At 39.0% G+C, this 12,413-nt stretch overlaps 1 protein-coding gene across 2 annotated transcripts in view; it reads right to left on the reverse strand.

Moving 5' to 3' along the window:
• The window catches only part of CYFIP2 (cytoplasmic FMR1 interacting protein 2), a 131,974-nt gene that overhangs the window by 57,752 nt on the left and 61,809 nt on the right, over nucleotides 1–12,413 (reverse strand). For both annotated transcript variants that reach the window (XM_060008452.1, XM_060008453.2), the window contains 2 exons: nucleotides 10,388–10,496; nucleotides 2,977–3,096 (listed from right to left, as the gene is read on the reverse strand). In XM_060008452.1, coding sequence (XP_059864435.1) covers nucleotides 2,977–3,096; nucleotides 10,388–10,496 — 229 coding nt within the window. The remainder of the gene's footprint in view (nucleotides 1–2,976; nucleotides 3,097–10,387; nucleotides 10,497–12,413) is intronic.

A 12,413-nucleotide genomic window follows, 5' to 3' on the forward strand; every position in this document is an offset into this window, starting at 1 on the left:
CTTTCGACAAGTCTATGAGGTGGATTCTAATATTTCCTCCATTGTACTACAGGTTTGCAGTGTAAGATAAGCAACTCACCCAAGATCACCCAGCTAGTTAAGTGGCGGGGCCAGGACTGGGACCCCAAGGTCTTTCTGATGCTAGAGTCCTAGTTCTTAGTCCCTTTTTCTTTCTTTCTTTCTTCTTCTATTTAATTTATTTTAAACTTATTTTTTTGGCTGCATTGGGTCTTTGTTGCTGCACGGGCATTTTCTAGTTGGGGTGAGTGGGGGGGCTACATTTTGCTGTGGTGCACAGGCTTCCCATTGCGGTGGCTTCTCTTGTTGCGGTGGCTTCTCTTGTTACTAGGCATGCGGGCTTCAGTAGTTGCGGTGCACAGGCTTAGTTGCTCCGTGGCATGTGGGATCTTCCTGGAACAGGGATCGAACCCATGTCCCCTGCATTGGCAGGTGGATTCTTAACCACTGCACCACCAGGGAAGTCCCAGTCCCTTTTTAAAAAACCACTTTGTCCATTAAAAAAAAAAACAAAAAACGCTTTTTATTTTGAAATAATTTCTGACTTACAGAAAAGCTGTGAAAACTGCAGACTTCCTGCATATTCTTGACCCAGTTTCTCCAATGTTAACCTCTTACATAAGTTACCTAAAGTAGGAAACTAACATTGGTACAATTCTATGAACTAAATGACAGACCTTATTCAAATTTCACCATTTTTTTTTTTTCCCATTTTACGGTTCAATCCAGAATCCCACATTGCACTGAGTTGTCATGTCTCCTTAGCCTTTTCCAATCTCTAACAGATTTCAGTATCTCTTTGTCTTTTATGATCTGGATGCTTTTGAAAAGCATTGTTCCTTCTTTTTTTTTTTTTTTTCTTTTTTGCGGTACGCGGGCCTCTCACTGTTGTGGCCTCTCCCGTTGCGGAGCACAGGCTCCGGACGCGCAGGCTCAGCGGCCACGGCTCACGGGCCTAGCTGCTCTGCGGCATGTGGGATCTTCCCGGACCGGGGCACGAACCTGTGTCCCCTGCATCGGCAGGCGGACTCTCAACCACTGCACCACCAGGGAAGCCTGCATTGTTCATTTTTGAATGCCATGTGATTTGGGTTTATCTGATATATTCTCATGATTAGATTGAGATTATGCATTTTGCACTATGCATACATATCAGGGGATACATGAATATACCTTATTTCTGGTGATATTAACCTTTCATGCTTGGTTAAGATGGTGTCCGCTATGAATAGATAAAGAAGAGGTGGCATATATATACAGTGGAATATTACTCAGCCATAAAAAGAAATGAAATTGAGTTATTTGTAGTGAGGTGGATGGACCTAGAGTCTGTCATACAGAGTGAAGTAAGTCAGAAAAAGAAAAACAAATACCGTAGGCTAACACACATATATGGAATCTAAAAAAAGAAAAAAGAAAAAAGGTTCTGAAGAACCTAGGGGCAGAACAGGAATAATGACACAGACGTAGAGAGTGGACTTAAGGACACGGGGAGGGGTAAGCTGGGACGAAGTGAGAGAGTGGCATGGACATATATACACTACCAAATGTAAAATAGATAGCTAGTGGGAAGCAGCCGCATAGCATAGGGAGATCAGCTCGGTACTTTGTGACCACCTAGAGGGGTGGGATAGGGAGGGTGGGAGGGAGATGCAAGAGGGAGGGGATATGGGGATATATGTATACGTATAGCTGATTCACTTTGTTATACAGCAGAAACTAACACAACATTGTAAAGCAATTATACTCCAATAAAGATGTTAAAAAAAAAGAGAAAACATAAATATAATAACAAGTATTCTGCAAAAAAAGAAAAAAAAAGGTGGTGTCTGCTAGATTTCCCCATTGTAAAATTAGTATTCTTCCCTTTGCAATTAATAAATATCTTGAAGGAGATCGAGACTATGTAAGAATGCTTTTTCTTCTCTAAGTATTTTTAAAATTTTTGAGTAATCTGAGTAATTTTAAAACTTTGGTGAAATACAGATAACATAAAATTTACCATTTTAACCCTTTTTAAATTAGGGTTAGATACATTCATATTGTTGTGCCACCATCACTACCATCCACCTCCAGCACTTCTTAATCTCCCCAACTGAACCTCTGTACCCATTAAGCACTAACTCCCTATTCCTTGGCCAACACCACTGTACTTTCTGTCTCTATAAACCTCACTATTCTAGAAACCTCATAATAAGAAGAATCATAAAATACTCTTCACAAAGTTCTGCCCGCTAATTTTAGCATCTGTTACTGGATCCTGCCTGCAACCATTACTACTGTGGTGTTCTAATGGTGATTTTCTACTTCTCTCATTCCTTCTACTCATCTGCTTTTGAAGCGTTAAAAGCTTCCTTTGATTCACCGAAAGACTGATCAATCAAGTTATTCTAATTCTTGGAAAGAATTGGCAGAGAGTAGTTCAAATTGCTGATTAATAAAAGAAGGTAGCAGGCCTGTCCCATGCTTGTGCATCAAGAACAACTATATAATTTGCACGTCCCAGCACAAAATGAAAATGTGGGGACCCTTGCTAGAAAATGATTAAGAATTCCAAGATGGTGACAGCAGAGCATTAAACCAGTGAAGAGCCTCTGTGGGCTCTATACTACTGCACACCCACGAAGCTGACGCTGCTGTGTAACCTTCCCTGGTTTGTTAGGACCACCCAGCTACTTTACAGAGCTGTAGGATCCTAAAGGACAAGCAGCTGTGCCCCAGGGCTGGCCATTTCTAGAGATCTCAAGACGCCCCCTCCACTCCCATTCTCTAGGCAGCCAGGAAGGTAAGATTATTCTTATTCTTTTTAAATCTTTTTTTTTTTCCATCTCATTCAGATGAGAAAGAGACCCATTGCTTCTCTGTAACTAGCTCAGTACCAGGCTAACAACAACCCCCAATGAGGCTGCTAGTCTGAGGAGTCCCAGAGCAGAACTCACAAGGGCCCCCATCTCTTACCACGATGGAGGTCAGGTCCTCACTCTCAAAGCGGCTGATGGCCTGGTCCAAGGATTTATACATGGCGGCAGAGATGCGCTGGGTAATGAGTCTGTTCAAGTCAATTGATCTACCCAACAGCTGCATAGAAGAGAGAGAGACAGAGGGAGAGATACAAGGTTACTTATGGTTTGTTTGCACAGGCACATGACAACTAAATGCAATGCATTGATAGGAAATTGTACTAAAACTATAAACAACATGGCCAGGACAAATAGGGACTCTATGAAGAAAATAGTATTATTAAACTTCCTGAGTATGATAATTCTATTTGGATGATGAAAGAATGTCCTTGTTCTTAGGAGATACACGCTGAGGTATCAGCGGTAAAGTGTCATATGTGTCCAACTTACTCTCAACTGGCTAAGAAAAACGTATGTATATTAAAATATATATTTTATTATAGTGGGTTGGCCAAAAAGTTCATTTGGTATTTTTCCATAGGATGTTACAAACATTTTGGTCAACCTAATATTTATATATAAATATGTTTTTTAAATTATATATACTATAAACGTATATTTAAACTACACTTACTACATTTATGAGAGAGAAAAAACACATATATGAGAAAAAGAAAGTGAATCAAATGTGGTTAAAACATGAATAATCATGAATCTGGCTACAAAGTATATCTGTGTGTTTACTGTGTTATTCTTTGATAAACACAGATGTCAAAATCCTGAACAAAATACCAGCAAACAGAATCCAACAGCACATTAAAAGGCTCATACACCATGATCAACTGGGATTTATCCCAGGGATGCAAGGATTCTTCAATATACGCAAATCAATGTGATACACCTCATTAACAAATTAAGGAATAAAAAACATATGATCACCTCAATAGATGCAGAAAAAGCTTTTGACAAAATTCAACACCCATTTATGATAAAAACTCTCCAGAAAATGGGCATAGAGGGAACGTACCTCAACATAATAAAGGCCATATATGACAAACCCACAGCAAGCATCATACTCAATGGTGAAAAACTGAAAGCATTTCCACTAAGATCAGGAACAAGACAAGGATATCCACTCTCACCACCCTTATTCAATATAGTTTGGAGCAGTCAGAGAAGAAAAAGAAATAAAAGGAATCCAAATTGGAAAAGAAGAAGTAAAACTGTCACTGTTTGCCGATGACATGATACTATACACAGAAAATCCTAAAGATGCCACCAGAAAACTACTAGTGCTAATCAACGAATTTGGTAAGGTTGCAGGATACAAAATGAATGCACAGAAATCTCTGGCATTCCTATAGACCAACAATGAAAAATCAGAAAGAGAAATTAAGGAAACATTCCCATTTACCACTGCAACAAAAAGAGTAAAATACCTAGGAATAAACCTGCCTCAGGAGGCGAAAGACATGTACTCAGAAAACTATAAAACAGTGATGAAACAAATCAAAGATGAGATAAACAGATGGAGAAATATACCATGTTCTTGGATTGGAAGAATCAATATGGTGAAAATGATTAGACTACCCAAAGCAATCTACAGATTCAATGCAATCCCTATCAAACTACCAATGGCATTCTTCACAGAATTAGAACAAAAAAATTTACAATTGATATGGAAACACAAAAAACCCCAAACAGCCAAAGAAATCTTGAGAAAGAAAAACGGAGTTGGAGGAATCAGGCTCCCAACTTCAAACAGTACCACAAAGCTACAGTAATCAAGACAGTATGGTACTGGTACAAAAACAGAAAATTAGATCAATACTACAAGATAAAATGCCCAGAGATAAACCCACACACATAGGGGCATCGAATTTACAACAAAGGATGCAAGAACATACAATGGAGAAAAGATAGCCTCTTCAAAAAGTGGTGCTGGGCCACCAAACCAGCTTTGCAACAAACGCTAAAGGAACTTCTCTAGGCAGAAAACACAAGAGAAGGAAAACACCTACAATAAAAAACCCAAAACAGTTAAGAAAATGGTAATAGGAACATACATATTGATAATCATCTTAAATGTGAATGGATTAAATGCTCCAACCAAAAGACATAGACTGGCTGAATGGATACAAAAACAAGACCCATATATATGCTACCTACAAGAGACCCACTTCAGACCTAGGGACACACAGAGACTAAAAGTGAGGGGATGGAAACAGATATTCCATGCAAATGGAAATCAAAAGAAAGCTGGAGTAGCAATTCTCATATCTGACAAAACAGACTTTAAAATAAAGACTATTACAAGAGACAAAGAAGGACACTACATAATGATCAAGGGATCAATCCAAGAAGAAGGTATAACAATTGTAAATATTTATGCACCCAACATAGGAGCACCTCAATACATAAGGCAAATGCTAACAGCCATAAAAGGGAAAATCGACAGTAACACAATCATAGTAGGGGACGTTAACACCCCACTTTCACCAATGGGCAGATCATCCAAAATGAAAATAAATAAGGAAACACAAGCTTTAAATGACACGTTAAACAAGATGGACTTAATAGATATTTAAAGGACATTCCATCCAAAACAACAGAATACACTTTCTTCTCAAGTGCTCATGCAACATTCTCCAGGATAAATTGTATCTTGGGTCACAAATCAAGCCTTGGTAGATTTAAGAAAATTGAAATCATATCAAGTATCTCTTCTGACCACAATGCTATGAGACTAAATATCAATTACAGGAAAAAAATCTGTGGAAAAATACAAACACATGGAGGCTAAACAATACACTACTAAATAACCAAGAGATCACTGAAGAAATCAAAGAGGAAATCAAAAAATACATAGAAACAAATGACAATGAAAACACGACGACCCAAAACCTATGGGATGCAGCAAAAGCAGTTCTAAGAGGGAAGTTTATAGCAATACAATCCTACCTTAAGAAACAAGAAACATCTCAAATAAACAACCTAACCTTACAACTAAAGCAATTAGAGAAAGAAGAACAAAAAACCCCCAGTTAGCAGAAGGAAAGAGATCATAAAGATCAGATCAGAAATAAATGAAAAAGAAATGAAGGAAACAATAGCTAAGATCAATAAAACTAAAAGCTGGTTCTTTGAGAAGATAAACAAAATTGATAAACCAATAGCCAGACTCATCAAGAAAAAAAGGGAGAAGATTCAGATCAATAGAATCAGAAATGAAAAAGGAGAAGTAACAACTGACACTGCAGAAATACAAAGGATCCTGAGGGATTACCACAAGCAACTATGCCAATAAAATGGACAACCTGGAAGAAATGGACAAATTCTTAGAAAAGCACAACCTCCTGAGAATGAATCAGGAAGCAACAGAAAATATAAACAGACCAATCACAAGCACTGAAGTTGACACTGTGATTAAAAATCTTCCAAAAACAAAAGCCCAGGACCAGAGGGCTTCACAGGTGAATTCTATCAAACATTTAGAGAAGAGTTAACACATATCCTTCTCAAACTCTTCCAAAATATAGCAGAGGGAGGAACACTCCCAAACTTATTCTATGAGGCCACCATCACCCTGATACCAAAAGCAGACAAAGATGTCACAAAAAAGAAAACTACAGACCAATATCACTGATGAACATATATGCAAAGATCCTCGACAAAATACTAGCAAACAAAATCCAAAGCACATTAAAAGGATCATACACTGATCAAGTGGGGTTTATCCCAGGAATGCAAGGGTTCTTCAATATACGCAAATCAATCAATGTGATACACCATATTAACAAACTGAAGGATAAAAACCATGTGATCATCTCAATAGATGCAGAAAAAGCTTTCAACAAAATTCAACACCATTTATGATAAAAACCCTCCAGAAAGTAGCCATAGAGGGAACTTACCTCAACACAATAAAGGCCATATATGACAAACCCACAGCCAACATCATTCTCAATGGTGAAAAACTGAAACCATTTCCACTAAGATCAGGAATAAGACAAGGTTGCCCACTTTCAACACTACTATTCAACACAGTTTTGGAAGTTTTAGCAATCACAGAAGAAAAAGAAATGAAAGGAATCCAAATCGGAAAAGAAGAAGTAAAACTGTCACTGTTTGCAGATGACATGAAACCATACTTAAAGAATCCCAAAGATGCTACCAGAAAACTACTAGAGCTAATCAATGAATTTGGTAAAGCAGAAGGATACAAAATTAATGCACATAAATCTCTTGCATTCCTATACACTGATGATGAAAAATCAGAAAGAGAAATAAGGAAACACTCCCATTTACCATTGCAACCAAAAGAACAAAATACCTAGGAATAAACGTACCTAAGGGGACAAAAAACCTGTATGCAGAAAACTATAAGACACTGATGAAAGAAATTAAAGATGCTACAAACAGATGGAAAGATATACCATGTTCTTCAATTGGAAGAATCAACATTGTGAAAATCACTGTATACCCAAAGCAATCTACAGATTCAATGCAATCCCTATCAAACTACCACTGGCATTTTTCACAGAACTAGAACAAAAAATTTCACAGTTTGTATGGAAACACAAAAGACCCTGAATAGCCAAAGCAATCTTGAGAAAGAAAAACAGAGCTGGAGGAATCAGGCTCCCTGACTTCAGACTATACTACCAAGCTACAGTAATCAAGACAGTATGGTACTGGCACAAAAACAGAAGTATAGATCAATGGAACAGGATAGAAAGCCCAGAGATAAACCCACACACATATGGTCACGTTATCTTTGATACAGAAGGCGAGAATATACAATGGAGAAAAGACAGCCTCTTCAATAAATGGTGCTCGGAAAACTGGACAGCTACATGTAAAAGATGAAATTAGAACACACCCTAACACCATACAAAAAATAAACTCAAAATGGATTAAAGGCCTTGGTGTAAGGCCAGACACTATAAAACTCTCCGAGGAAAACATAGGCAGAACACTAGATGACATACATCACAGCAAGATCCTTTTTGACCCACCTACTAGAGAAATGGAAATAAAAACAAAAATAAACAAATGGGACCTAATGAAACTTAAAAAGCTTTTGCACAGCAAAGGAAACCATAAACAAGACAAAAAGACAACCCTCAGAATGGGAGAAAATATTTGCAAACGAAGCAACTGAGAAAGGATTAATCTCTAAAATATACAGGCAGCTCATGGAGTTCAATATCAAAAAAACAAACAACCCAACCCAAAAATGGGCACAAGACCTAAACAGACATTTCTCCAAAGAAGATATACAGACTGCCAACAAACACATGAAAGAATGCTCAACATCATTAATCATTAGAGAAATGCAAATCAAAACTACAATGAGGTATCACTTCACGCAGGTCAGAATGGTCATTATTAAAAAATCCAGAACCAATAAATGCTGGCAAGAGTGTGGTGAAAAGGGAACCCTCCTGCACAGTTGGTAGGAATGTATATTGATACAACCACTATGGAAAACAGTATGGTGGTTCCTTAAAAAACTAAAAATAGAACTGCCATATGACCCAGCAATCCCACTACTGGGCATATACCCGGGAAAACCATAATTTAAATAGAGACATGTACCACAATGTTCATGGCAGCACTATTTACAACAGCCAGGACATGGAACCAACCTAAATGTCTATTGACAGATGAATGGATAAGGATGTGGCACATATATACAATGGAATATTACTCAGCCATAAAAAGAAACGAAATTGAGTTATTTGTAGTGAGGTGGATGGACCTAGAGTCTGTCATACAGAGTGAAGTAAGTAAGTCAGAAAGAGAAAAACAAATACTGTATGCTAACACATTTATATGGAATCTAAAAAAAAAAAAAAAAGGTACTGATGAACCTACTTGCAGGGCAGGAATAAAGAGGTAGACACAGAAAACTGACTTGAGGACATGGGGTGGGAGGGTGAAGCTGGGGTGAAGTGAGAGTAGCATGGACATATATACACTACTGAATGTAATACAGTTGGCTAGTGGGAAGCAGCAGCATAGCACACGGAGATTGGCTCGGTGCTTTGCAGTGACCTAGAGGGGTGGGATAGGGAGGGTGGGAGGGAGGGGATATGGGGACATGTGTATGCATATGGCTGATTCGCCTTGTTGTGCAACAGGAACTAACACAGTATTGTGAAGCAATTATACTCCAATAAAGATATATTAAAAAAAAAAGTTGAGGAAAAATACGATGCATTCAGACTGTAGGAAGAGGCTCAGGATACACTCTGGTACCCCATGCATTGCTGACATCCTGAATCTACCCTTGAAGTTCTTCCTGTATCCGTCCTGTGCCCCAGTTCAGAATCACCAGGGAGTAGCAGTCCCCCCAGCAAGGGCCTACCGTGTACCTTTATGGCGATGAATTTAAAAGCATGAGGAGAAAGGCTGACTACAGGCTGGAAAATATAGCTTAGGATAATTTCCACTGGGATACATGTGGGCATTACTGCAGATGCTACATAGATAGCAATAAACATTTATTGAGTACCTGTTGTATGCACTGCACTTTGCTAGGTGCCCAAGGATTATTCTCAACTATTTTATTTTTTTCTGCTTCCCTTTTGGGAGAGATTTTCCACCAACTGACTAAGGCTCCTTATAGCACACACAGAGCCCTCAAGATTAATATCCTGTGACTAATTCTGGCTGCACTGGTAACTGATAGCTGTAATCTTCTGAGAGGCTGAAGGAAAAACTCTCTTTGAGCCCTTACTGTTGGCAGAGGTGAAAATGTTTTTTTCCTCTTACGATTCTCCATTTCTCTTAGATTTCTCAGAGCAATGGGAATATCCAGGGCTTCCAGGGTAAATCCTCTCCTCTTTATCCAGGGCATCTTCTCAGTCTCAGCCCTGCTTCCCTTCACCCAAGTCTTCTCCACAAACACGTGAACCACAGGATAAGCACACAGAGGTCACAGCATGAAGGCCCTTTCAACACTGTGTGGCTGACAGCAGGGCTTAGGAGTAGGATGCAAGGTCTGCTGGAGCATCTCTTATTTTTGTCTGCCAGGCTCACGTGAACATCTTTAAGCAGGGATATGTTTCTAGTTTCTGGCAGAATTTCCTCTACATCTGGGGTCAAATGTTAACAGAGACTAACTCCATAAAAACAAACCATAATGGGCCCTGTTCAGGGGTAGATTTACCCATTTCTGAACATTAGTCCCGACTGAAGGAGGTGGGCTGCAGCTTATGATGGGAGGACAAAGGTGGCCGCTACTCATCATAGGTGAATGGCAGCTGGGCTGAGAAGCCTAGAACTTGAACCAAAGGAAGCCCAATGCCTCTTGACTGTAAGATTCTGAGGAGGTGTTATATCCATGGTCAGCAGCCCACGCGGGGCAATACCCAGGGAAGATGGTAAGCAGTCCAGATTTCCAATCTCTAGGCTAACGTCACAGTTCCTCTCTCCTGCCCATTCCACCTCTGTCACCATACCTGGACATGTCTCTGCTTCAACAGCGTTTCGTAGCGGTTGGATGGTGGGTATGGAATGATGACTCCATAATTCTTACATTCAGCCCTAAAACGTTTATCCAACAGGACACTGGAAGGGATAAAAGTGAAATAAGGCCAGTAAACATGACGGTGAATGGTGATCAATCACCCAGCCATGTGTATTTCAAACGACAGAATCTACTCATGAAGTGCTATCTCATATTTTTTAAATATTTTTTTTCTGATCTAGAGCAAAGTTCTTCTAATTTTTTTCAGCCCAAAAAGCTCAATATGTGAAATAGAATTTCTGCGTTAAAGACAGGCAACACAGAAGTTGAGACGCCTTCTTGCTTTTATTCATTCACCATAAAAGCAATTGAGTCCCTGCTTAGTATATCCCAGGAAACATTCTAGGTACCGAGGATACAAAGTCCTTGTCCTTATGGAGCTTACGTTCTAGTAAAGAGAGACTGATACTAAATAGGCAGAGGAATAAAATAATTTCAGATAATAGTAAATACCTGCATGGTATTTACTATTCACCAGGCATACACGTACATGCAGAGAGTCATCTTGAATCTCACAACAATCCTATGAATTAGATGTTCTATTATGATCTTTTACACTGAGCCATGGATTGCTGAGTAATAACTGCTCTGAAAATAATAAAACAGGATCATTTGGTGTTAGGAGGTCAGGGAAAGCCTCTCTAAAGAGGTTCTGTTGGACAGAGACCTAAATGCTAAAAATGGAAAGATCTGGGGGAAGAATCTTTCAGGCATGATTAGCTTGGTACCTTGAGAAAAAGGAAAAATGGTCAGTGTAGATAAGGGGCAGGTGTGCTGGAGAGTATGGTGCAAAAATGAATTTATAAAGTTAGTCTAGGGGCCAGACCATGTGGGACGATATAAGCCACAGTAAGGAGGTTAGATGTTTCCTAGATGTAACTGAAGCCACGGAAAGTTTTTAAGCAGGAAAGCGACATCATCTAAACCTACACTGTCCAATACATCAGCCACCCACCAGGTGAGCCTACTAAGCACCTGAAACGTGGCGGGTCCAAGCTGAGATGTGCTATTAGTATGAAATACACACTAGATGTTGAAGACTTAGGAAAAAAACATTGAAAACTATTTCCTTAATAACTTCTTATTGGTTACATGTTGAAATTATAATATTTTATATATAATGGATTATATAAAATATAGTATTAATTTTTAAAATATGGCTACTAAAACATTTACAATTACATCTGTGACCCAACATTTGTGATTGCATTATATTTCTGATGGACAGCAATGATCTAGATCACTCTGTCCCTCCTGTGCTCTCTGACTCTCCCAACTTCTCGCAGTCTCCCCCAACTTCCCGTATCTTTGACAAACCACTGAAGGGATACAGATTAAGATTCCTATTTCAGATAAGGATATTTTGTAAATTAAATATATAGAGGACCCAGGGTTTGACAAGTCTGAGTTGGTTTCCACAGACAATGGACCAGCATATTTGAAAATTATCTTAGAGAAGCTGGAAGCCCAGCTCACTGTTAGAACCCCATGCAATTCAATCCAGACACTTGTGAAGTGACTCCTTTGTGAAAGGCTGTGTTCTCTGCGCTTTCCCTGAAACCCTATGCATATGCTTTCTATAGTTTACATCCTTAAGCGCCATTCACTTCATTTAATGCACATTCTGTGTTAACAGACACTTGTGCATCTGTATACCACCTCCTGTCTGAACTCCATCAGAACAACTCAAGTTGTTGAAAGCAAAACAAAGCAAATTTTTATTGTAGGGAAAAAAAGTAACAATCCTTGAAACTACTGGTTGGTACATTTGGATTTCCAATAAAAAGGGAAATCTCTCTCTCTCTCTCTCTCTCTCTCTCTCTATCTATCTATGTAGGCAGGGTGTTTTTGACCAGTACTATTATGGGTTCCTCAAACCCAGGAATTCTCAGGAGTCTAAATCAACCCATACTGACAATACCAATAAGCCTGTAAAACTTGGCATGCCCAGACCTCTC

Source organism: Delphinus delphis, chromosome 3 (genome assembly GCF_949987515.2).
Source record: "Delphinus delphis chromosome 3, mDelDel1.2, whole genome shotgun sequence".
In the NCBI taxonomy this organism is placed as follows: domain Eukaryota; kingdom Metazoa; phylum Chordata; class Mammalia; order Artiodactyla; family Delphinidae; genus Delphinus; species Delphinus delphis.